General features: G+C 44.2%; 1 protein-coding gene across 7 annotated transcripts in view; it reads left to right on the forward strand.

Moving 5' to 3' along the window:
- LOC134337121 (rap1 GTPase-activating protein 2-like) overlaps positions 1 to 26,891 on the forward strand; it is a 502,203-nt gene that overhangs the window by 310,773 nt on the left and 164,539 nt on the right. Inside the window, exon 1 of one of the 7 annotated variants that reach the window (XM_063031981.1) lies at positions 15,200 to 15,815. The exons of the other annotated variants lie outside the window; for them this stretch is intronic. Within the exon in view, the coding sequence (XP_062888051.1) occupies positions 15,712 to 15,815 (104 nt within the window). The 5' untranslated portion in view covers positions 15,200 to 15,711. Of the gene's footprint in view, positions 1 to 15,199; positions 15,816 to 26,891 lie in introns of those variants that run through there. 7 annotated transcript variants of the gene reach the window in all.

Consider the following 26,891-nt stretch of genomic DNA (forward strand, 5'->3'; position numbering starts at 1 on the left):
ATTTATCTATCTATCTATCTATTTATTATTTTTGTATTTGCACAGTTTGTCTCTTTTTGCACATTGGTTGTTTGTCCATCTTTCTTTGTGTGCAGTTTTCATTAATTCAATTGTATTTCTTTCTTCTACTGTGAATGCCTTCAGGAAAATTAATCTCAGAATAGCATATCCATCAGGTAGAAGGTACAGGTGCCTCAGGACTCGCACCACCAGGTTCAAGAACAGTTCCTACCCCTCAACCATCAGGCTCTTGAACAAAAGTGGATAGCTACACTCATTTGGGGACTCATTATCTTGTTTTTTCATGCTCATTATTTATTGCTATTTATTTATATCTGCATTTGCACAGTTTGTTGTCATTGATCCTGTTTACAGTAACTGTTCTATAGATTTGCTAAGTATGCCTGCAGAAAAAGAATCTGAGGGCTGTATGTGGTGACATGTATGTACTCGGATAATAAATTTTGCTTTGACTTTGACTTTGTATACGTTGACCTATACTTACTTTGATAATAAGTATACTTTGATCTTTGAACATACAACTTATGAAATTATTCTGAAGTATAATCATAGTTCCTGACTATGATAATACTTCAGAATGAGTTCTACACTGATTGGCGACTTCTGCGATACTGCGTGAGCCAAGCTGTATCAGTCTCCACCGTTGCTTTGGATTCATCAGCTACATGGGCTTGCTACACAGACAACTAGGATGCAACATCCATGGTCAACCTTGACCAGTGGAGGGTCTCAATCAGCCCCATGGTTAATGTTATAATCCGGGAAGCACCCACAAAGCAAGATAAATTCAGTCTGGTCAGTTCAACAGTGAAGTAGTGGAAGGTGTTGGCAGAGTGTTGTCAAGTGATACGTATTCATCAATTGGCTGCTCACCAGTGTCGGAGTAGAGTTTAGCCAGAAACACTTGGCTTCATGCCACATCACAGCCTTGGTCCAGACACGTTCAGCAAGGTGACATCAGAGGGCAGTGATAAAATAGAAGTCCAGTGGCTTCAAAGGGACAACAGCGGAGGTAACCTGCTTGCCTGGAACCCCATCCATCACCTTAAACCTTCCACCATCAGTGCACCTTAAAGAACATAAAATGTTTCAGCACAGTACAGACCCTTTAGCCCATGATGTTGTGTCAACCTTTTAACCTACTCCAAGATCAATCTAACTATTCACTCACACATAGCCCTCCATTTTTCCCTCATCCATTTGCCTAAGAGTTTCTTAAATGTCCCTAATGTATCTGCCTCTACCACCACCCATTGTTAGCACACACAACGCATCCACCACTCTTTGTGTCAAAAACCTACCTCTGACATCCTCCCTATACTTCCCTCTGAACATCTTAAAATGATGCCCTCTTGTGTTAGCTATCTCTGCCCTGGCAAAAAAGGCGCTGGCTGTCCACTCTTATCAGTGTATACACTTGTGTTATCTTGTACCTTGACCACTGTGTATGCCATTTACAAAATGCACTACAGTCACTCACCCAAGCTACTTTGACACCACCTTCCAAACCCCTCATCTCCAATCAAAGGATGAACTACATATATTGCCATTTCTTCATTGTTGCATGGTCTAAATCCTGGAAACCCTTCCCCAGCAGCACTGTGTGAGAACCTTCAACAGAAGGACTACTGTAGTTCAGAAGGCAGCTCATCAACATTTTCTTAAAAGTAATTAGGATGGGCAATAAATGCTTATCAGTGAAGGCAATAAAGTGATATCCATTCTGCCTTAAGAGGCCCAATACTGACAGCAATGTTCCAGAGTGTTTTGTACAAAGAATGGTAATTAATAGCTTCTGTAAATGTTGGAACTGGAGGTAGCCTCATCGTTGTTATTAAAAAAATGTAGATTCTCAGGTTAATCTCACATTTCTGTCTGTGGGATTTCACTCTGTGCAAATTGACTGCTGGGTTCTAGATTACAACAGTAGCCTTGTTTTGAACAATTTTTTTTCTTGGTGCTTCGGGATACTCTGAAAGGCATAAGACAAATGGATCTAATTAATCCGTTGGGGAACTTGACAAGTCAGACAAAATATTAGTGAGATGCAACCTTCTACTTGGCTGTCAGCCAGAGCCAGCATTTTCCCTGTTAGTGTGCAGCCTCGAACACTAGGGAAAATGTGAGTTGCAGATGCAGAGACTGGGGCATAAACTGACCAAGGTTTTGGTTCACCCCTCCCTGAGCCAGGTTACTGGGAGCTAGTCCAATTCCAATAAGAATCAACAATCAATGCACACACCATCTTTTTCTGAAAGATCCTTCCCCATTGGCTGACTGTAAATGCCCGCAAGAAAGTGAATCTCAGTGTAGTGTGTGGTGCCATATACATACGTACTTTGACAATAAATTTACTTTCAGCTTTGAAACTTAAGACTCCATGGATGATCACATTTTAAGAGATGGCATTATATCTGTCAAAACACATTGCATGTTTTCAACACCAGCTCTCCATCTGTGGTAGCTTCCTATTTCTCTGGTCATCAGTCAGAATGAGACCGAAGAGCACATGCTTCGAAATCTTACCTGCTGTGTTTTTGTGTCAGCAATATTTTGTCTTTTCTTTTTGAAAGATTTTGATGGTGCTGTTATTTTAGTTTGGCTACAATATGGTGTCAGTGAATGATGAATTGCCTTGTTTCTGTACTGACTCTGCTCCTTCATTAGAGCAGTAAATCTTCCTGTGTCCCTGTAATTTTGATTGGATGTGTTTGTCCCCTCCATGTGAGACCCTGAATCAAAACTTTTATCTTGCATATAGCAAAGTATGAGGCCCTCCACCGGTCGGGGTTGACCGTGGATATAGCGTCCTAGTGGTCTACGTGACCTGCAAGCAAAGTATGCAGGCAAGGGCAGTGTGATATGGAGAACAAGCTGTTGCCAGTGCAGCAGGATTCCCCTCTCCACGCAGCTGATGAATCCAAAGGAATGGCAGAGACCAATACAGTTTGGCACCAGTGGCATCACAGGAGTTGCCAGTCAGTATTGAACTCTACATAGGACTGCCTTGAGGACTCCAGTTCCAGATTTTTCCTTGGGGTTCACTCCTGAAGTTTATACCAGGCAGCGGAAGTTTGAGATCAGACTTTTCCTTCTCCTAGATGAGCTGCCAACCACAGCTGATGAGCCCTATCTGCCTGGAGTGACTGGCTTTAAGGCAACAGTAACCTGCGTTTGCCCCTTCTCCTGTCAGTAGAAACAGCTCCGCTGGGCTTAGTAGCTAAGCTACACATGAAGCCTAGGAGCTGGACTGGCTATTTCAGATGCATGCCATTGGGAGCATTTAATAATTAGTGGGAGCTTGTCCCCCAGAAGTGACAAGGTTATAAAATGCAAGATTGCAACAAGGTAGATTGTGAGGCCAAGAGTTCATCTTATTGCACAGGAGATCCATTCAAGAGTTGAATAACAGCAGGATAACAGCTGTCCTTGACCCTGGTGGTACGTGCTTTCAGGCTTTTGTATATTCTGCCCAGTCGGAGACAGGAGAAGAGAGAATTTCTAGGGTGAATGGGTTTAGGTCTTTGATTATGCTGGGCTGCTTCAGAACCATGGATAGATTCCATTGTCCCTTCATCTGTTTAATTAATTATAGCTAGTATGCGAGGTCCAACATAGCCTTTTCCCAAATCAGACATAATATCACCAGCATATGTCATGGAATTTGTTAACTTTATGACAGCAATACAATGAAATACATGACAAATAAATATACAGGAAAAAAATAGGTTACATTAAGTATATATATATATATATATATAAAGTTATTTCAAAGTAGTGCAAAATAACAGAAATACAAAGTAGTGAGGTAGTGTTCATGGGTTCAATGTCCATTTAGAAATCGGATGGCAGAGGGGAAGAAGCCCTTTCCTGAATCGCTGAGTGTGTGCCTTCAGGCTTCTGTACCTCCTTCTCAACAGTATCAGTGAGAAGAGGGTATGCCCTGGGTGGTGGGGATCTCTAATGGTGGACGCCACCTTCCTAAGGCACCACTCCTTGAAGATGTCTTGGGTACTATGGAGGCTGGTAGCCATGATGGAGCTGACGAATTTGACAAGTTCCTACAGTTTACTTCGATCTTGTGCAGTCACCCCTTCACAGCAGACAGTGATGCATCCAGTCAGAATGCTCTCCATCGTACATTTGTAGAAGTGTTTGAGTGTTTTAGTTGACAAACCAAAGCTCCTCAAATTCCTAATGAAATATAGCCACTTTCTTGCCTTCTTTATAGCTGCATCAATATATTTTGTCCAGATTCAGCCCACAGATATATTGACACCCAGGAACTTGAAATTGCTCGCCCTCTCCACTTCTGATCCCTCTATGGCGATTCCCTCATCTTACCCTTTCTGAAGTCCACAATCAGCTCTTTGGCCTTGCTGACATTGAGTGCAAGGTTGTTGCTGTGACATCACTCAACCAACTGCTACATCTCGCTCCTGTACGCCCTTTCATCAAATTTATAGCTGGCATTTGAGCTGTGCCTAGCTACACAGTCATGGGTGTAGAGAGAGTAGAGCAGTGGGCTGAGCTCACATGCCTGTGGTGCACCAGTATTGAACCTGTCCCTAAATTCCTGAAAGTGAGCCTAGTTTTTCCTGCCTATTTGATTTTAGTTTATTAATATGCCGTTAGTCTATGATTAATATGGCCTCAATTCCAAGAGTCCTGGTCTTGTGTAAGATCATGGTGTGATGCAGATGGGGAACCCCATTTTCAGTCTAGGACAATTGGTGGCATTACCCTGTCAGTCCGTTTTGTGGGTGCTCTTCACACTGTCATCTCAGTCGAATGCAGTGAGATATTTAAGGGTGAACACCATCACAATAAAAATCTCTCTGACTGAATTGCAGATGTTTAATAAATGTAAGGAGGCCACCCAGCCCACAGTATCCAAGCCAGTCAAAAGGATATGACTGAGCCTAATCCTACTTTCCAGCACTAGGTCCGTAGCCCTGCACTCACAGTTCCGCAAGTACACGGCCACCTTCTGTGCAAAAGTTGTGCAGATGGAGTACTGTGTGTGAATGGAGGTCTCCTTACATGAGGACAAACATGGTGTCTTTGTAGGCAACGTTTAAGAGTTCACCAGGTTGATTCCAGAGATGAGGGGGTTAGCCTGTAAAGAGAGATAGAGTTGCCTGGGGCTAAACTCATTGGAATTTAGAAGAATGGTGGGGTATTTATATTTACTTATTGAGATACAGTGCAGAGTAGGCCCTCTGAGCCATGCCAGCCAGCAACCCCCAGTTTAGCACTAGCCTAATCACAGGACAATTTACAATGATCAATTTGGACTGTGGGAGGGCAACCACACGGTCACAGGGAGAACATACAAACTCCTTACAACAGCCACGGGAAATGAACCTGGGGCACAGGTATTGTAAAGCGTTGTACTAACCTCTAGGCTACTGTGCTTCCCTTATAGAAGCATATAAAATTATGAAAGGGATAGACAAGATAGAAGCAGGAAAGTTGTTTCCACTGAAGCTAGAGCTAAGAGACATAGCCTCAAGATTTAGAGAAATTGATTTAGGATGGAGATGAGAAGAAGCTACTTTTTCCGAAGAGTAATGAATCTGTGGAAGCAGTAGAGGCTACCTCATTAAATATATTTAACACGGTTAGATAGATTTTTGCATAGAAGAAGAGTGAAGGGTTATGGCAGGTAGGTGGAGCTGAGTCCATAGGCAGATCAGCCATGACCTTATTGAAAGATGGAACAGGCTCGATGGGCCAGATGGCCGACTCCTGCTCCTATTTCTTTTGTTCTTATATTAGATGATAGTTTCTGTATCGGCCACCCTTTCCTGCAGAGTTCTAAACCTCCATCATCCTCGCTGTGGGAAGCCTTTTCTCCTCTCCTCTCTACTCCTTCCACCAATTACTTTAAATTGATAGTCCTTGGTGATTCTGCTAAGGGATATAGGTGAGTCCTGTTTACTTGATTGAGACCCATCTTAACTCTATTCACCTCAGTAAATAGCTCCCTGTAGTTTCTCCTGTTCTAAAGGAACAACCCTAATTTAACGAGTCTTTTCTCACAGCCACAATTTCACACTCATGGTAACATTTTTGTAAGTCTCCTCTGTACCCTCTCCTCTGCAATGACATCCTTCCTGTTATTGCAGTGACCACAAATGCAGGCAGTAAATGTCTACGAATGCCCTGAGTGGAAATGAATAATGGTGTAACAGTCCCAATGTTAATACTAGCTTCAAAGCTGTTAGTTTTTAAACTGTGCATAATTTCACCTCCCTTAGTGTTCAGCTAATTAACAAAGCTAAAATCCATAACATTTCCTCTGATCAAGTGTGATCAAGTCATCGAAGAGTCACTGGTAAAGTAATGTAAGTGATGTCAGTGGGAGTTTTAACAGGTAACATTTGATGCATCCCCCTTTAAAAGAAGCCAGTTGTGGCATATTTTATGGGGTGGTTACTTGTTTGAAGAGTTGTAGAAATACACTCAGTGGCTACTCTGTTGGGTAACTCCTGTGCCTAATAACGTGGCCTCTGTGTCTATGTTCATGATCTTCTGCTGCTGTAGCCCATCCACTTCAAGATTCGACATATTGTGCATTCAGAGATGCTTTTCTGCACACCACTGTTGTAACGCGTGGTTATTTGAGTTACTGCCACCTTCCTGTCTGCCCACCCTCCTCTAACCTCTGTCATTAACAAGGCGCTTTTGCCCACGGAACTGCTGTTCACTGGATGTTTCTTGTTTTTCACACCATTTTTTGTAAACTCTGAAGACTGCTGTGTGTGAACATCCCAGGAGATCAGCAGTTTCTGAGATACCAGCAATCATTCCGCAGTCAAACTCACTTAGACCACCTTTCTTCCCCATTCTGATGTTTGGTCTGAACAACAACCGAACCTCTCGGCCATCAGACACAAAATACTGGAAGTACTTGCAGGTCAGGAAGCATCTCTGGAAATGAATAAACAGCCCTTCATCATGACAGGAAAGGAAGGAGGAAGATATCACAACAAAAAGATGGGGGAAAGGGACGCAAGACAAGCTAGAAGGTAAAGCTAGGTTGGTTGGGGAGGGAGATGAAGAGAGAGGTTCTGAGGCGTTAGATAGAAAAGACAAAGGGCTGGAAAAGAAGGAATCTGATAGGAGAGGACAGTGTACCATGGGAGTAAGGGAACGAGGAGAAAGTGATAGGCAGTTGAGGAGAAAACATAAGAGGCCAGAGTTGGGAATGTAAGAAGGGGGAAAAAAATTACATGAAGGAGAAATCAATGTTCATGCCATCAGGTTGGAGGCAACCTAGACGGAATATGAGATGTTGTTTCTCCACCCAGACAGTGGCCTCATTGTGACAGAAGAGGAGGCCATGGACCAACATGTTGGAATGGGAATGAGGATAGGAATTAAGATGTTTGGCCACCCGGAAATTCTGCTTATTGTGGGTGGAGCAGAGGTGCGCAATGAAATGGCCCCCCAGTTTACAACGTGTCTCAACAATGGCAGCACAAGATACATAGACAATCCCAACAGATTCTCGGGTAAAGTGTTGCCTCATCTGGAAGGACTGTTTGGGGCTCTGAATGGAGGTGAGGGAGAAGAGGAATGGAAAATTGTAGCATTTCTGTCTCTTGCAAGGATACGTGCTGGGAGGGAGATTAGTGGAGAGTGATGAATAGACAGGAGAATCACACGGAGCAATCCCTGCGGAAAGCAGAAAGTCGGCACAGGGGGATGGGGGAGAATAAAGATATCCTTGGTGGTGGGATCTCCTTGAAGATTGCGGTAGCTGCAGAAAATTATGTGTTGGATGCGGAGGCTCATGGGTTGGTAGGTCTTGACCATGTCTGCATGCTTTTATCCATTGAGTTGCTACCACATGATTGGCTGATTAGATATTTGCGTTAAGGAGCAAATGTTACTGAGTATAATCAGTAAATCCCTGATTTTTAATGTGCCTTCATTAGTTTGTCTAGTATTATCACAGTCCATTTATGATTCAATATTTTTATCAGTCCATTTTATTTAACTGTTGTTACAACACTGTGACATGTACAAAGAGTCAACAGTGAACTTTAGAAAAATAATGTCAAAGAGATCTTAGTGAAGTAGTTCTTCTCAGCCTGGACTGTACAGGGGTGACGTCAGTATCAACCAGTCTCGACGCAGTTTTTTCATTAGTATCTATATTTTTATGCTATTAAACCACCTACAGTTTGATAAGAACCATTGGATTTGACTGCATTTAATATGCTGAAAGTTGTTTTGAATTTTGATTAAACAATTCAGACTCAGCCTGTAAAATTACCTTTGCAAACTGCTGCCTGCTTCTGGCATTAATCTGATCAGCCTTGGGCTAGCATGTCTGTTGTATGTAACGACGATACTTTCAACTGATACAGGTGGGAAGATACTGTTGCCAGGGTGTGGAAATGAATGAAATAAAGAACTTTCGACCTCCAGCTGCTATAGTGCCAAGAGCTTTCACCCCGTATAAAGTAATAGTGGGTCATTGGATTGGTGGGGCAGGTGAGGTGGAGGGGAGAGGATAACTTCTCACCATGCTTTGGTAAGTGAACCCACAGTGGCGTAGCAGTCAGTGCCAGTACCTCATAGCTCAGGCAACCCAAGTTCGATCCAGATCTGTCTGTCTGCCTTTTGCATATTCTGTCCTTGGCAACATGCTGGCTGGTTAGTTCTCGGTTGCAAATTAGCCCTGATGTTGGCAGGTGGTAGAAAAGAACCTGAACAGTGGGGGAAAGTTGAAGAGCACAGGTGAGAGGTTGCAAGGCTACCAAGGAATAAGGAGAGGGGAAAGGGATGATGGGAATGCTCCCCCTGACACCCTGCTTCGAAATAACTGCTTAAATAGCTTTGCAGCTAGCTGATAAATGGTCATACCAAATTAAATATGGCCTTCCTTTCTCTAACAATGATTTCTCTAACTTCCAGTAATCTCTCCCCTTCACCCTTCTCTCCCAGGAGTCCCAGGTTCCAGACTTTCAAGCATTAGTGAGCTTCGCCTGATATATCTGTTTGATTATGGACTATTCAAATAACCTCTTCCTCAGTGTCAACAAGACAAAGGGGATGGTTATCGACTTCAGGAGAACTCGCACCTCGCACATCAGCGGCAAAACAGTGGAAACTGTGAGCAGTTTCAAATCCTTGGGAGAGCACATCTTGCTCACACAACCTCTCGTGGTCCCAGCCAGGAAAGTTCACTACTTTCCGAGGAAGCTGGAGAGAGTTGGACTATGCACATCAATACTCACAACTAGGACCACCAGACTCAAAGAACAGTTACTTCCCTCTAAACCCTAAACTGAGTAACACCTCCACCCACCAACGCAATCTACCACACCCCCTCATCACCACTACTTTATTACTTCCTGTTGGAGTCAGGTGTACGGATAGTCATGTGCCTAGCTCACTTTGTGTACATAAAGTCTACGTATATAAGCTAATCTTATGTATATATACCTATTGTGTTCTTTATGCTTATGTCTTTTTTCATGCTGGCTCAGATCTGGAATAACAATCATTTCATTGTCCTTTATACTCGTGTATTGAAGAATGAGAATAAACGGTCCTGAATCTTAACTCATGATCTTGTATCTTACACCTGCCACTCTGGTCTCAGGCATAACTACCAAAGCCTTCACATAGACTCTTCTCCGCAATCTTTAAGATCTCTGTCTGATCACATCTTGATCTAGATTAATGAGGCCCATGTCTACAAAGGTGAGCACTAACATCCCAGCTGTCTTATTGTACACCCATTTCTTTTCTCTGCGTCGTTTGCTTGTACAAGTAAGTAAATAGGAGATACACCCATTGTCTCAGCACAATAAACAACAGGTCTCCCATGCTGGCACCTGGCAGAGAGTCCTCTCTGCAAAGGTGCACTCTTGAAAGTTTTGACCTAGAATGGAAAACCAGGATCAGGCTTCCCAGCAGTGATTTAGATCCAGCAGTTCTTGCTGAAGTGTTCTCTACCAAGGAATAGTGTGCACCATAAAACTAATTGGTGTCAAGAGTGACTGATGAACACACTTTGCAACTTTCGAATATATCTGCTCAGATTTCTTGCATTAATTTGCTAATATATTCAGTGCAAAATACTTGTGGCCAGTTTCAGGTGTGGGGAGAGAAACCCAGATGGGGCTTCCTTCTGTGTAATGTTGTTGCAGAACGTACGTGGTGTACCAGAGGAGCATCACAGGCAGCAAAGTGCTCTCAGAGCATACTCACTGTTTCAGATTGCGAGACAGAGAGAGTCATGGCAGAAATGCACCAGGGAGATGCACAGGAGCAGAATTAGGCCATTTGGCCTATTGGTTCATTGGGATGTTTAGCTCTGCTGAAGACACTATGGAATACCAGCCATAGTGAACTCCAGCAAATACAGGCCCTGAGCTGGTAAACGCTCCTCGTACGTTAACTCCTTTTCCCCGGGGATCATCCTCATGAACCTCCTCTGGACCTTTTCCAATGCCAACACGTCCTTCCTTAAATAAGGGGCCCAAAACTGCTTGCAATACTCCAATGCCTTATAAAGCCTCAGAATATAATCCTTGCTTTTATGTTCTAGAATTTCCCAGAGCTGGGTCATCAGGGCTATTAATTTAGGAAGCAGCAACCTTTAGCTTAGTCCTGACCCTTGCCCCATCCCTGGGCACACTGACAGTCCAGCAGGTGGGGGCAGAAGGACAGAATTTGTGAAGCGGCTTGGGGGTGGGTTGAAGCTGGGATTGGAAGTTGGTTGTGGAGTGACTCTTTGGTGAAGGCTGCAGTTTGGAGTTTTGGGGAATTGCTTGGACCTGCAGGGAGGAGGTTGACGGTGAATGAGAGGTCTGAATGTGGGGGCGGGGAGGGGATGTAGATCCAAATAGGGTGAAGATGCAAAGGATAGAAGACTTTGTAGATGTGGGATGAGTTGTCACCTGTCCCCTAAATCGTTCATAACACGAGGCTGTGACATTCTTTCTTCAGGTCCTGGAAGAGAAACAGTTTATAGGGAGACCCAGCTGAGGCTCTTCTGCCCACTGAGTCTGTGTTGGCCCATTAACACTAAAACTGCATTAGTTCCATTTATTTTATTCTCCCCACATGCCCATCAACTCTCCCCAGATTGAGGAAACCTACAATGGCTAATTATCCTACCAACCCGCACGCCTCTGTGACTGTGAAACTTCATGACTCGATTAGCTAAGCAGAATGGAACCGTAGCCTAAGTAATAAAAATGTGGATTCCTTGCACCACTCAGCCCTTGACTGCCGGCAGCCACCTAGCAACAGCAAGAGGCCATTCAGTCCCTCCATCATTCTGTTCAATCAGGTGATAAAGGGAGTGGGCTGACATCCACTGGATTGATTCCTAATATAGTATTTTTGTTGTATGAGGAGAGGTTATGCATTGTATACCTTTTCTCTGATATTTAGAACAATTATGTATGATCTCATTAAATCAGAGGATTGACATTGCCTCAACTGTCAAGTCTAGAACTGGAGGTCAAAGTCTCAAAATTAAGGATCGGCCTCTCAGGACTGGGTAAAGAGGAAAATTCCTTGCCCAGAGAATGGGCAATCTTTGGAATTCTCTGCCGACAGAGACGCTGGAGATTCTGTCACTGAATATAATCAAGACAGTACTGGTAACTGATATTAGCATAGTCATGTGCTTGATGGTTGCTACATCCACCTACTGAATATTGAAAGGCCTAGAAAGAGTGGACATGGAGAAGGTGTTTCTTACAGTGGGAGAATCTAGGACCAAATGGCACAGCCTCAGAATGTGAGGACATCCTTTTAGAACAGAGATGAGGAGAAATTTCTTAAGCCAGAGGGTGTTGAATCTATGTAATTTATTGCCACAGACGGCTGTGGAGGCCAAGTCATTGGGTATATTTACACCAGAGATTGATAGGTTCTAAATTAATAAGGGTGTCAATGGTTAAGGGGAGAAGGCAGCAGAATAGGTTGAGTGGGAAAATAAATCAGTCATGATCAAATGGCAGAGCACTCAATGGGCTGAATGGTCGAATTTTGCTGTTATGTCTTATGATTTTATAGGGCAAAGGGCCTAGTTCTGTGCTGATGACTCCATGAGTTCATGACTCTAAAACAGAGATCGATAGATTTTTGGAGGTTAAGAGAATCAAGGGGTACAGGTTTAAAGTAAAGAGTGGCACCAGGGTAGAAGATGAGCCATGATGTTACTCAGTAGTGGAAAAGACATGAGGGGTCAATGGTCTTATTGTGCTGCTATTTCCACAGACAAAACTCTATCTACCCACATTAGTTCTGTACTATGTTTGTGTAACAAAAAGCAATCAGGCTGATGTCTTTCAAACAGGAGAAAATCTACAGATGCTGGAAATCCAGAGCAACACACACAAAATGCTGGAGGAACTCAGCAGGTCTGGCAGCATCTATGGAAAAGAATAAACTGTCACCGTTTCGGGCCGAGGCCCTTCAGCAGGACTGAATGAAAGGGGAGAAGTCAGCATAAGAAGCGGGGGAGGGGAGGAAGAAGTACAGGTGGTAGGTGAGAGGTGAAACTGGGAGAGGGGAAGGGGTGAAGTAAAGAGCTGGGAAGTTGTCCAGTGACAGAGATAAAGGGCTGGAGGAGGGGGAATCTGATGGGAGAGGGTAGAAGAACGTGGAAGAAAGGGAAAGAGGAGGAGCATCAGAGAGAGGTGATGGGCAGGTAAGGAGAAGGTGAGAGAGGGAAACAGGAACGGGGAATGGTGAAGCTGAAGGGAAGGTACAATTACTGGAAGTTCACAAAATCAGTGCTCATGTCATCAGAATTGGAGGCTACCCAGACGTAATATAAGGTGTTGCTCCTCCAATCTGAGTGTGACCTCATCGTGGCATTGGAGGAGGCCTTGGACTGACATGCTGGAGTGTGAAAGGGAGGTAGAAATGAAGTGGGTGGCTACCGGGATACCGCTTTTAATGGCAGGTGGAACTTAGGTGCTCAGTGAAGCAGTTTCCCAATCTGTATCAGGTCTCACTGATAAACGGGAGCACTGGATACAGTAGATGACCCCAACAGACTCACAGGTGAAGTGTCGCCTCACCTTGATTGACTGTTTGGGGCCCTGAATGGTAATGAGGGAGGAGGTGTAGGGGCAATTGTAGTACTTGTTCCACTTGCAAGGATAAGTACCAGGATGGATGAGTAGACAAGGGAGTTATGATTTGTAGCTATGCCTGCCTTTCTGTCGGCTATGTGGAACAAGCCTACACAAGTATCACTCCCCAACTCTTCCTATACTACATTGGCGACTGCATTGGTGCTGCTTCCTGCACCCTCGCCGAGCTCGTCGACTTCATCAACTTTGCCTCCAACTTCCACTCTGACCTCAAATTCACTTGGTCCATTTCCAAAACCTCCCTCCCCTTTCTCAATATCTCTGTCTGCATCTCTGGAGACAGTGTATCTGCTGATATCTTTTATAAATGCACTGATTCTCACAGCTACCTGGACTATACCTCTTCCCACCCTGTCACTTGTAAAAAGCATTATCCTCTTTTCTCAGTTCCTCCATCTCCGCCGCATCTGGTCTCATAATGAGGCTTTTCATTCCAGATCTACTGAGATGTCCTCCATCTTCAAAGAAAGGGGCTTCCCTTCCTCCACCATCAACGCTGCCTTCAACCACATCTCTTCCACTTCAAGCACGTCTGCCCTCACCCCATCTCCCCACCGCCCCACCAGGGATTGAGTTCCTCTTGTCCTCACCTACCACCCCACTCACCTCTGTGTCCAGCACATAATTCTCTATAACTTTCGCCAAGTGCATTTTTCCCTCTTCCCCCAGTTTCCACTTCCTGCAGGGATCACTCCTTAGGCGGCTCTCTAGTCTACACATCCCTCCCCACTGGTACGTATCCTTGCAAGCAGAACAAGTGCTACACCTGCCCCTACACCTCCTCCCTCACGACCATACAGGGCCACAAACAGTCCTTCCAGGTGAGGCAGTACTTCACCTGTGAGTCTGTTGGGGTCATCTACGGGATTCGGTGCCCCCTGAGTAGCCTTCTGTATATCAATGAGCCTCAATGTAGACTGGGAGACAACTTCACCGAGCACCTCCCTCTGGTGCTCCTCCTCCTTCCCTTCCTTCCATGGCCTTCTATCCTGTCTCCAAATCTTTATCTCTTTCACCAATCAACTTCCCAACTCTTTACTTCACCCCCTCCCCCTCTCCTGGTTTCACCTATCACCTACCACCTTGTACTTCTTCCTCCCCTCCCCCCACCTTCTTACTCTGACTTCTTTTTCTTTCCAGTCCTGATGAAGGGGCTCAGCCCAAAATGTCTCCTATTTACTCTTTTCCACAGATGCTGCCTGGTCTGCAGAGTTCCTCCAGTATTTTGTGTGTATTGCAATAGAATGTCTTTAACTCTCACTGGAAGGAGTGATGAAGGTTCAGCATTCAGAATCAAAATCAAGTTCATTATCACCGACATGCCGGGACATTTGTAGTTTTTTGGTGGCAGTACCATGCATACATAAAGAATACTATAAATTATAATTGCATATATATCTGTATATGTAAATGTAATTAAGTAAGTCGTGCAAAAAGAGAGCAAACATAATGCGGCAATGTTCATTGGTTCATTGTCCATTCAGAAATCCGATGGTGGAGGAGAAGAAGCTGTTCCTAAGATGTTAAGTGTGTGTCTTCTGGCTCCTGTACTTCCTCTCTGATGGTAGTAATATGAAGAGAGCATGCCTGGGCAATGGGGGTCCTTAATGATGGAAGCTGTCTTTTTGCAGCGTTGCATTTTGAAGAAGTTCTTAATGCTGGAGAGGCTAGTGCCCATGATGGAGCTGGCTAAGTCCTGAATTCAGTGCCCATTTTTACTTTCCCTTGAGAAGAAAGTGATGAAACACATTCTGAGCACTCTGAGCCGAGCTATTGCCTCCCTCCCACCCCCTCCCCCCCCCACACACACACCATCACTTCAAGCCTCCCTTCAGCACCTTTCTGTGGGAGAAGGGTTCAGTTCCAGCTTTCCACAACTCTTCCCTGAAAGGGTTAATGCAAGCAGTTAATGCATTCTGACATCAGCGTGTACGAACCAGGCAAAAGCAGTCCTGGGAGGGGATAGATGCACGAGAGGGAGGAGCCACCTCAGTTGTCACGTCACCGTGGCAACCCACTGGCAGAAAGTGCAGAGACTAGGTATGGGATAATCCTGGTAGGTTAGACGTGCAGTCAGTTGCAAGTGTGCAGGAGTCATGCAACAGTTAATGTGCCTAAATCCTTGACACCGGCCCACTTCCACAAAAAAGGTGGGCCACAGAAGGTGGTCATTCTGACTGGAAGGAACGTCAGCTGCCCGGACAAGTATACTTGTGTGAGGGACTTCTCAGCTGAAGGCTGTAGACAGGAACTGTGTCTAACTGTGAACTGTACGAAAATCTGTTGGGGCAGAGTGAACTGCCAGCACTCTGTGTGCTCCTGATCCCAGGAACCATGACAGACACGGCTGCAGCTGGCGGCTAGTCAGCCAGGTGACTTGAAGGTCACTTGAGGTGCAGGAGAACGAAAGGCAGTGGGGGAAGTGGAGGAAAACACACAATTGTCCGACTGGGACAGAAGGCGCAGGACCTGCGAGGCATTACACTCACACTCGGGCCGCCGGGGTGTGAGCTGGAAACCGCGTGGAGGCCGGCGCGCTAGCCAGACCATGGCTGAGAAAGGTGACAGGGCGCCCTCGAGAAAGGCAGGACTCCGAGCGGCTGTGGTACTGATTGGGTTGTTGCACAGATCGCGAAGAGAAAAGGACCGAAGGTAAAATGCTCTGTCCATCAGTTCTCTCTTAACCCCTTCACTGCCGGCGCAGGGCTTGCCTGCAGCTGAACCCAGCTGAGGAGAAACTTCCTGAAATGGCTCTGTCCCAGCGAACTGTTGTGTTCTAGTGGTTTGCTGACATAAGGTTGAAGTTACTTACCACATGTTCGACTCATCCTTTGGACTTACAACTTTGACCTTGATGCATGGTTAATAGTATTTAAAGGAAAGGTGAAAATTTGCCAGGTACTCTGTTTTGATCGGAGCAGCTTGAAAGGTAACTGCATATCTGTCAGGGACATTTAACTGTATAGATGCAGTGTTAAAGCATGAGGATATAGAGCCAGAACTCCCAGTAATAATTTCCATTCATATGGTGCTTTAATCCATGCACCTAGTATCACAAAGTCATCTCGGTATCTTGAATATTTGTGCCCTCCAACAGACAGATGAAGTAAATGGTGCCTCTTCGGCAGTGTGGCCATTTAAAAAGAAGTTTTGTGTATTTTTCACATTCGCCTGTTGTATAATTTAACTTTGGAGATGTAAGCCACCAGATGGCTTTTCTCAATTCTTCAGATGCCTGGAATAAATTAGCAAACAGATAACATTCAACTGATTACTAGTTATAAAGAAGGTAACACTCAAAGAGGTGTATTTAACACTGGCAGCCTGTTTAAACCCTTATGTGACAGCACCTTCCCATTCACTGTAGAGACAATCTCTTAATGTACAATTATGCACCGGCCGGCACAGGACAGAAAAAGAGACAGAGGTAATGGCTGAGTGAGTGAGAGAGAGAGAGAGAGAGAGAGAGATAAAGAACATAAAGACTGAGAAACAGAGAGAGAGGGAGAGAGAGTTAAAGACCTAGAGACAGAGAGAGAAAGACTGAGTCAGGGTGAGAGAGAGAGGTAGTAACCGAGAGACAGAGAGATAAAGACCGACAGATGCAGGAGAGAGAGAGATAAAGGACATAAAGACTGAGAGAGAGACAGATGGTGAGAGTTTAAGACCTAGCGACAGAGAGACAAAGACCGAGAGAGAGAGAGAGAGAGAGAGAGAGAGAGATTAGGTGTATTTCAATCTGAAGATGGTGAGCAAAGCAAAGAGCAAGGCAGGGTAAAAGAACCTTGTGGTCATGCCACCTTCAATTAATTGTATCAATGCTGTTTCGAAAAGCTTCACTCTAAGCTGACAGCTCTTTCTCAGTATTGCCATTTTGCTGTTTACATTATCACTTGATACCTGGAGTGATGCCTGAAGTTTTCCAGGAACTTAGTTTAGTGCAGAAGTGAAGGCAATCAAGGCTCCTCGCTCTGTGATTAATGTTGAGTCTTTCACCAACAACATTACATCTGTGACCTCTGGTTCTTAAGATTGTTTAATGTCATTTCCAGTACACAAGTGTAAAGGAGGACAAAGTACAAATTGCTCCGGATCTCATGAGCACAAAAAGAATACACAATATGATAAAGAACAATAATAGAGAAGTATTAAAATAAACACAATAAATATAAATACATAAGATAGCTTATATGCATAGATTGATTTTATGTCTATAAAATGACACTAGGTACAGAAGTACATAAGGTGACTCTGACAGAAGATGATGAAGTGGTGTTGGGAGTGTGTGTTAGTGGGTGGAGGTATTAATCAGCCTTATTGCTTGGGGAAAGTAACTGCCTTTAAGTCTGGTGGTCCTGGCGTGGATGCCACACAGTCTGCTCCCTGGTGGGATTGGGACAAACAGTCCATGAGCCGGCTGGGTGGGATTCTTTATGATATTACTGGCTTTTTCCCGGCACCTTTCTGTATATATGTCCTGGGTGTCGGGTGGGCTGATGCCAGTGATGCACTGGGCAGTTTTCACAACCCGTTGCAGAGCCTTCTTTGACCCTTAATTCCCCAGTATGTTCCCAAAACTCTTCTTCAGATCAGTGAAGCACCTCAAAGCCTAAAACAAGTCAGGTTTTCCTCACTGTATCTCCTGCAGAGGTCCAGGCTTTAATTCACGAGAAGTTGAGGCAGCTCCTTAACCACCTTTGCCTGTTGGAGCCTGGGCTCTACTGGTGCAGATGCGATCCAGTGATGCAGCTGAAAGGCGCACAAAAGCAGATCGACCTTCAGTGCTGTGAGAACTAAATACCTAATGCGAAAGGGGCACCTCCATCTCTGCATCAGAAGGTCACTCCGGCGAACTGAATATATAAAACAAAAGCCAACAATTCTGGGAACGCTCAGCAGGTCAGGCGGCGCTTGCAGAGAGGAAATCGAGCTACTGTGTCAGCTGGATGGCCCTTCGCCAGAACAAATGAGTATGAACCACAGGCTGGCACTTCAGGGCGAGCGTGCCGTCTCGATGGAGACAGCCGTGGTGTTAAACCAAGTCTCATCCACCCGCTTATGTAGAGATTAGGAAATCCTTTCACCAACACCATCAAATTCATCGAGATAACAATGGCCTGGCTCTCTGTGCAGGCCAATTGCACAGATATTAACTGCTGATCAACAATAGTGGATTGCACTTTAGATTGCACTTCAACGACCTTAATTCATTGGGTTTGGAGCGGCTTTGGACATCTTGAGGATTATTCAAAGCCAAAGTAAAATTATTTATTAAAGTATGTGTATGTTACGCTATTGTACTTTGAGATTCATTTCCTTGCGGGCATTGACAGGAAAAAAGAAATACAATAGAATTTACAAAAATTATACATAAACAAAGACTGACAAACAAATGTGCAAAAAAGGACGAATTGTGCAAATAATAAAAATAATACGGAGAAAAAGAGTTGTAAAGAATCCTTGAAAGTGAGTCTGTAGGTTGTAGAATCAGTTAGACCATAAAGCCATAGCACATAGGAGCAAATTGAGACCATTGTGTCATTCCACCATCCCTTATTTATTATCCCTCTCCACTCCACTCTCCTGCATTTGGTGGAAGAAAGGTAAGGCATGAGCATGACAGAGTGCCCACCACATACCTTTCTGATGCTCCAAGCTATTTTGCAGCCAGTTAAGTACTTTTCGAGGTGTAGTCACTGTCGTAAAGTAGGAAATGCAGCAGCCAGTTTCTGCACAGCAAGCTCCCACAAGCTGTTTTAGGACTGTAGTGTAAGCAACTCTGCTGTTTAAGAAAACGGACTTACAGAATTATTTTAAGGGACTGAAGGTACCTGAAGGGGCCTGGTACTTTGACTAAAGATCTCTGAAGGAAGGCCTGCTTTTTAAGCAGTGTTCTGGAAGCTTAAAGCCATTTTCTGGCTCTGAAAACTAGGTTGTCATCCTTCAGGAAAGGAAAATTCTCATCGTGGTCTGGTCTGCATTTTGGTAGTTCCAGACCTGATTCACTGCCCAGAGAAGTCCCTGCCACTCCTATCACACTCCATCACCGAAGAAAGTCAAGTTCCAAACCATTTCAGCTGCGGAAGTAATGCAGAAATATTAGCTTTATTTGTCACCTGCACATCAAAACATACAGTATAGTGCGTTCTTTATGTCAACAACCAGCACAGTCTGAGTTGGTGCTGGGGGGGCAGTTGCCTGCAAGCTTTGCCATGCTTCCGGCACCAACCTAGCATGCCCACAGCTTACTGACCCTAACCTGTACATCTTTGGAATGTGGGAGCAAAACTAGAGTATCCAGAGGAAATCCACAAGCAACAGGGAGAACATCCAAGTCCTTACGGACAGTGGCTGGAATTGAACCCTGATCGCTGGCACTGGAAAGCATCACAGTAACTGGTGCTCTACTTTGCCAATCCAAGTGGTTGGGGGCATGCATGTAGTCCAGTTAAGAATTGTTGTTTAATTTCTCTTTATCGACTACAGCTCAGCACTCAATCCTATCATCCCCTGAAAACTAATCAATAAGCTTCAAGACCTTAGCCTCAATACCTCCTTGTGCAATTGGATCTTTGATTTCCTCACTTGCAGACCCCAGTCAGTTTGGATTGGCAACAACATCTCCTCCACAATCTCCATCAACGCAGGTGCACCACAGGGCTGTGTGCTTAGCCCCTTGCTCTACTCACTTTATACTTATAGCTGTGAGGCTAAGCACAGCTCCGATGCCATATTTAAGTTTGCTGACAACACCACTGTCATTGGCTGAATCAAAGGTGGCAGCGAATCAGCGTATAGGAGGGAAATTGAAAATCTGCTGAGTGGTGCCATAACAACGGCCTGTCATTCAATGTCAGTAAGACCAAGGAGCTGATTATTAACTGCAGGAGGAGGAAATCGGAGGACCAGCCCTCACTGGGGGAATCGGAGATGGAGAGGGTCAGCAACTTTAAATTCCTCAGTGTTATCATTTCAGAGGATCTGTCCTGGGCCCTGCACGTAAGTGCAATCATGAAGAGAGCATGGCAGGGCCTCTGCTTCCTTAGAAGCTTGTGAAGATTCGGCATGACATCTAAAACTTTGACAAACTTCTATAGATGTGTGGTGGAGAGTATATTGACTGGTTGCATCACAGCCTGGTATGGAAACACCAATGCCATTGAATGGAAAATCCTACAAAAAGTTGTGGATATGGCCCAGTCCATCACGGGTACAGCCCTCCCCACCATTGAGCACATCTACACAGAGCGCTGTTGCAAGAAAGACACACCCGTCATCAGGGACCCCAACACCCAGGCCATCAGGAAGAAGGTACAGGTACTCAGGACTCACAACACCAGTTTCAGGAACATTTATTACTCCTCAACCATTAGACTCTTGAACCAGCAGGGATAATTGCACTCAACTTCACTTGGCCCATCACTGAAATGTTCCCACAACCTATGGAGTCACTATCAAGGACTTTTCATCTCATGACCTCAATATTTATTGCTTGCTTATTTATTTATTTATTTATTTATTTATTATTGGTTTTTATCTTTTTTTTCTTTGTATTTGCACAGTTAATTGTCTTTTGCACATTAGTTGTCTGTCCACCCTGTCAGGTGCAGTCTTTCATTGATTCTATTATGGTTCTTGGATCTACTGAGAATGCCTGCAAGAAAACGAACCTCAGGGTTGTATATGGTGACATTTATATGAATTTTGAACTTTGAATGGTTGTGCCTTCCTTCCTGTGGCTTTGTAGAGGTGCTCAAAATCCGGAAGAGATGAGAGAGAGGAAAGAAAGATAAACTTATTGGTTAAGACCAGATGTCATAGATTTCAAGTTGTTGGTAAAAGACTCAGGAAAACATTATCACAGAGCAAGTAACGAGTAGGGACCCAGGTCACTGACTGTATTTAGGCAGTGTCTTGAATCGTTTAGACATACAGAGCTATGAACCAAGTGCTAGGTGATGGGTTTAATATGGAACAGTTTCTATAGGACAGCTGGGACAAGTTGGCCTGTTTAATCTTGCTTTTCAACTGGTTGGGACTTTGGAGTCAATCATCAGGACTGTGTGTCTAGAATCATAGAGAGTAGGGTTAGGGTTGACATTGTTGAATGTTGCGGTGTGATATAATTTATTACTCTTGATTGCTAGTCTAGGATCATTAAAGAATCCTTCCAAGTGATTTAATAGTAGCGCTACCACTGTACCCTGAGGTGGAAGTAAATTCAGTTTCAGAGATAAATAAATTCAGGTGGAAATGGATTCCTTGTAAAGGGAATTGAATGGATAATGACAGGTAAAAATTACAACTCTCTGGGGAATGTATTCAGGAGTAAACTTGACTGCATTATTGTTGCAGAGAACTAGTGCAGGCTCAATGGACTGAATGGCCTCCTTTATGCCGTGACAATTTCATGACTTTCTGTAACTGGGGATGGGCACAGCGCCTCCCCTGTTGATTTTCCTTCCTCCCCTGTAAGGCTACACTTTGACCAACTCAGACGAGTCCAGACTCCTCCTCAGGGAGAAGTACAAATTCAAATGAACCCCACTGTCCCTGAAGCTACCCCGCCCCCGACATTCCTATTCTAACAATCATGGGTTCCATAAACCCAGGAACAATACCTTGTTATTCCTTTTATTTGAACTACTTGTTTACTTTAGTAATTTGTAGCAATTTTATGACTTTGGTGCCACAAAACAAATGTCATTACATACGTGTCAGTGTTAATAAATCGGATTCTGTCGGAGTCACTAAGCAACACCTGCAAGGGGAAGTTTTGGAGCAGTCCGAACCTTCAGAAGAGTCTAAGCATAACCAAATGTACACTGTAACCATCAGAGAACTTCATAAAGCCGTAGAGCCATGGAGTACTACAGTACAGAAGTAGGTCCTTTGGCCCAGCTAGTCCATGCTGAACAATTACTCTACCTATTTCCTTCAACCAGCACCCAGACCATAGCTCTCCATACACCTCCCATCTATGTACCTTTCCCAATTTCTCTTAAATGTTAAAGTTGGTATATTCAGAATACTCATGTCCTCAGTATCATTTATTTATTTATTATTATCATTGTTATTATTTTAGTATTTGCACAGATTGTCTTTTGCACATTGGTTGTTTGTCAGTCTTGGTTTGTGTGTAGTTTTTTTCATTGATTCTATTGTGTTTCTTTGTTCTGTGAATGCCTGCAAGTAAACTAATCTCAGGATACTACATGATGATAGATACATACTTTGAGAAGAAATTTACTTTGAATACGTTCCAAAGTTTCCCACCACTGATACCACCAGGGTCAGTTTGGAAGGAAATGAAGCTGTGGAGGCCAAGTCACTGGGTATATTTAAAGCAGAAGTTGATAGATTCTTGATTAGTAAGGGTGTCAAAAGTTATGGGGAGAAGACAGGAGAATGGGTTTGAGGGGGATAATAGGCTTGCTGTGCCATATTACCTAATTCTGCTCCTATGTCTTATGGTCTTAATGGTCTCTCACACTTTTGGACACATCCATGACAACCCTCTCAACTTTCTCTACTCTACAAAAGAATAAACACTCCTTCCCTGCAGCTTTTCCCATTATGATCTGGAATCATTCTAATAAATCATTCCCCTACCCCCTTGTAGTATATGTGCATCAAAATAACGTCCATAGTCACAGTGTGGATCAAAGCAGCAGAACTGGATAAAATGGAAGTTGGGTAAACTTGTAGGATATGTTTTATTCATTTAGATCAATCAGTATCAGTTTGTACTCCACTGAACGTATACACATTTCAATTACTCAATACATTCGGTGCAATCCTTTGTGATCCATTGGTCTGGAATGCATTAGGTCTGGATCATCACGGTTTAAAGGCAGCTAATTAACTTACCAACCAGCAATTCTTTGGAATGTGCGAGGAAGCCAGAGCACCCAGTAGAAATGCGTGGTGCCACAGATGGGAGAACGTGCAAACTCCTCACCAACAGCACCTGAGGGCAGGATTGAACGTGGGTCTCAGACGTGTTCGATCCAGAAGAGCAAGGCGTTGGCTGTACTGGCTGTACTCACTGTGCTGCTGTGAGGTTTAGCATCCGAGATTGGATGGGGGTTAGGCTTTTCTAATATGGTACAATAAGTAGTGACTCCAGCCCAGATGGAAACATCTCTGACGTTGAGAGAATAAAAGTGAAACGAAAAGTAAATAACATCTTCTTGAAAGAAGTCTTCTTTTCAACTGACATATTTAAGAACACAAGACCATAAGACACAGAGGCAGAATTAGGTCATTTGTCCCATTGAGTCTGCTCTGCCATTCCATCATTACTGATTTATTATCCCTCTCAAATCCATTCTCCTGCCTTCTTCCCATAACTTTTGACACCCTCACTAATCAAGAACCTAACAAATATACCCAAGTTATATTGGCCTCCATAGCTGTCCGTGGCAATGAATTCCACAGATTCACCACCTTCTAGCTAAAAAAAAATCACCTCATCTCTGTTCTAAAGCGATGTCCTTGTATTCTCAGCCTGTGCCCACTGGTCTTAGTCTCTCTCACTATAGGATACCTTTCTGCATATCTACTCTATCTAGGCCTTTCAATATTTTATAGGTTTCAATAAGATCATCCCTCATTGATCTAAACTCCAGCGAATACAGGCCCAGAGCCATCATATGTTCATTCTTTCATTCCCAGAAATATTCTTGTAAACTTCATTGTAAACCTCTTCTGGACCCTCTATAGTTCCAACACGTCATTTCTTAGATAAGAGGTCCAAAATTGCCCACAATACTCCAAGTGCACATTGACCAATGCCTTATAAAGCCTCTTTGTTAACTGGCCTACAAAGAAAGTATGTCAAGGTGAAAGATACAAATGGCTGTCCAATCCTGAATCCATGCCCTTTCCCAAAATTCCAGGCTGCAGTGCTAATGGCCTTGTCTTCAGCTGGCTGGACTCAGCACTTTGGAATTCCTTCTTCCTCCTTTCCATCTCTCTCTCTCTCTTCTCCACCACTCTGTCCTTAAATCCTCACACTTTGGTCCAACTTTTGGTCACCAAGCCATGCCTTTGTATAAGTGACAGATAGCACTGTGATATTTCATGATCTCATTGAGTTTAACTCTATGTAATTGGCTTTGTATCTGTAAGCTGGTATGATTAATGAAATAATACTTGGCGTTATACAGAGTGAACCAGCAAGGAACATATAAAATGGAACATTACACACAGTACAGGACCTTCAGCCCACAATGTTGTGCCAACCTTATAAACTACTCTAAGATCAATCTAATCCTTTCCTCCTACACAACCCTCCATTTTTCTGTCAACCATGTGCCCAACTCACTGAAACCTACTGAATATTGAAAGGCCTTGATAGCGTGGATTTAGAGAGGGTGTTTCCAATAGTAGGGGAGTCCAGGACCAGAGTGTACAGCCTCAGAAGACAAGGATGTCCCTTTAGAACAGAGATGAGAGCAAATTTCTTTAGCCAGAGGGTGGCGACTCTTTGGAATTCACTGTCACAGAAAATGAATTCCTGTGGAGGCCAAGTCATTGGCAGATTTAAAGTGGAGGTTGATAGGTTCTTGGTTGGCAAGGATGTCAAAGGATATGGGGAGAAGGCAGGAGAATGGGGTGGGAGGGGTAATAAATCAGCTACATGAGAGAACTCGCTTAACTTTTCCGGTCATTGAGTCTATGCCAATTTCCAAAGTATTCAGATCAGATTCACTTCCCCCAAAAACCTATTCTCTCCCATGTGCCCATGGACTCTCCACCAATTCCCCTGCCACCCACCTACACTAAAACATTTCACAGTATGTTCTCAGGATAAGGGAGGCAACCTGGAGAAACAGCATAGTCTTCAACCAGTCACTGGTGGAGCTTGGGAATGAAGACGTACAGGTTGGGGTTAGTAAGCTGGTGGGCATGCTGTGTTGGTGTCAGAAGCATGGTGACACAAGATGTGTCCCCAGCACATATTGGACTGCGTTGGTCATTGACACAAATCAATGCATTTCACTTTATGTACATGTGACAAATAAAGCTAATCTTTACTGAATACTGGACTGGGTTTGAGGGATCAATTAGCTTCCTGCTGTACCTATTTCTTATAACACACATCAAAGTTGCTGGTGAGCGCAGCAGGCCAAGCAGCATCTATAGGAAGAGGCGCAGTCGACGTTTCAGGCCGAGACCCTTCGTCAGGACTAACTGAAGGAAGAGTGAGTAAGGGATTTGAAAGCTGGAGGGGGAGGGGGAGATGCAAAATGATAGGAGAAGACAGGAGGGGGAGGGATAGAGCCGAGAGCTGGACAGGTGATAGGCAAAAGGGGATACGAGAGGATCATGGGACAGGAGGTCCGGGACGAAAGACAGGGGGGCGGGGGTGACCCAGAGGATGGGCAAGAGGTAGATTCAGAGGGACAGAGGGAGAAAAAGGAGAGTGAGAGAAAGAATGTGTGCATAAAAATGAGTAACAGATGGGGTACGAGGGGGAGGTGGGGCCTAGCGGAAGTTGGCCCGGACCTCCTGTCCCATGATCCTCTCGTATCCCCTTTTGCCTATCACCTGTCCAGCTCTCGGCTCTATCCCTCCCCCTCCTGTCTTCTCCTATCATTTTGCATCTCCCCCTCCCCCTCCAGCTTTCAAATCCCTTACTCACTCTTCCTTCAGTTAGTCCTGACGAAGGGTCTCGGCCTGAAACGTCGACTGCGCCTCTTCCTATAGATGCTGCTTGGCCTGCTGCGTTCACCAGCAACTTTGATGTGTGTTGCTTGAATTTCCAGCATCTGCAGAATTCCTGTTGTTTCCTATTTCTTATAATCAATGTTACTTACTTGCTGAAAAATTAGGCAGGCGCTGAGAAGTGAGGGAGAGTGAGATTATCAGAAATCTTTTCTAGATGGTCAGGTATCCTTCAATAGTGAGGGAGAGTGGGATTGTCAGAAATCTACAAACAAGAGAAAATCTGCAGATGCTGGAAATCCAAGCAACACACACAAAATGCTGGAGGAACTCAGCAGACCAGGATGCATCTATGGAAAAAAGTACAGTGAACATTTTGGGCCGTGACTGTTCGGTGTCCTGGCCTGCTCTGTTCCTCCAGCATTTTGTGAGTGTTTGTCAGAAATCTATTCTATACAATAATGGCTAACCTAAGGCACCAGGTGCTTGAAGCAGGGGCTAGGATGATCATTAAATAATCCTGTGGCACTATTTAAAGACGAGGTACGAGACTTGCAGGTTGACATTCTTCCCTCGATATGAATATTAATTTTTCAGTCAGCTTCAAGCTGCAGTTCAGCTGTATTTACAACTGACAGTTCTGTTTGTCCATAGTTTGTTTTGCGTGAAACTTGATAAGGGGTTTCAGAAATCCATGCTGAGGGGCACACTGAAGCTTGGTGCAGCTACCACAAGGGCTCAGGGGGGAGGACCTCAGTTAGGGTTCTTCTGCCACTGGACAGGGAGAGGTGAGGAAGCCCCTCATTATTGTGGTAATGCACCACCCCAGGGGCAAACATGAGTGGCAATACTCCTATTAGTCTTCAGTAATGTAATAGAACACAATGCACTAAGAATGAAGGACATTGCACAGTTTATTCCTGTAGATAATTTTTGATTTTGAATAAAGTTTGTTCAGTTAGTTTTAAAAAAGGGTTATTCAGATTAGAAGCAACTCAGACAAAATGCCGGAGGAACTCAGCAGATCAGGCAACATCTATGGAAACGAATAAATAG

Source organism: Mobula hypostoma, chromosome 23, assembly GCF_963921235.1.
Source record: "Mobula hypostoma chromosome 23, sMobHyp1.1, whole genome shotgun sequence".
In the NCBI taxonomy this organism is placed as follows: Eukaryota; Metazoa; Chordata; class Chondrichthyes; order Myliobatiformes; family Myliobatidae; genus Mobula; species Mobula hypostoma.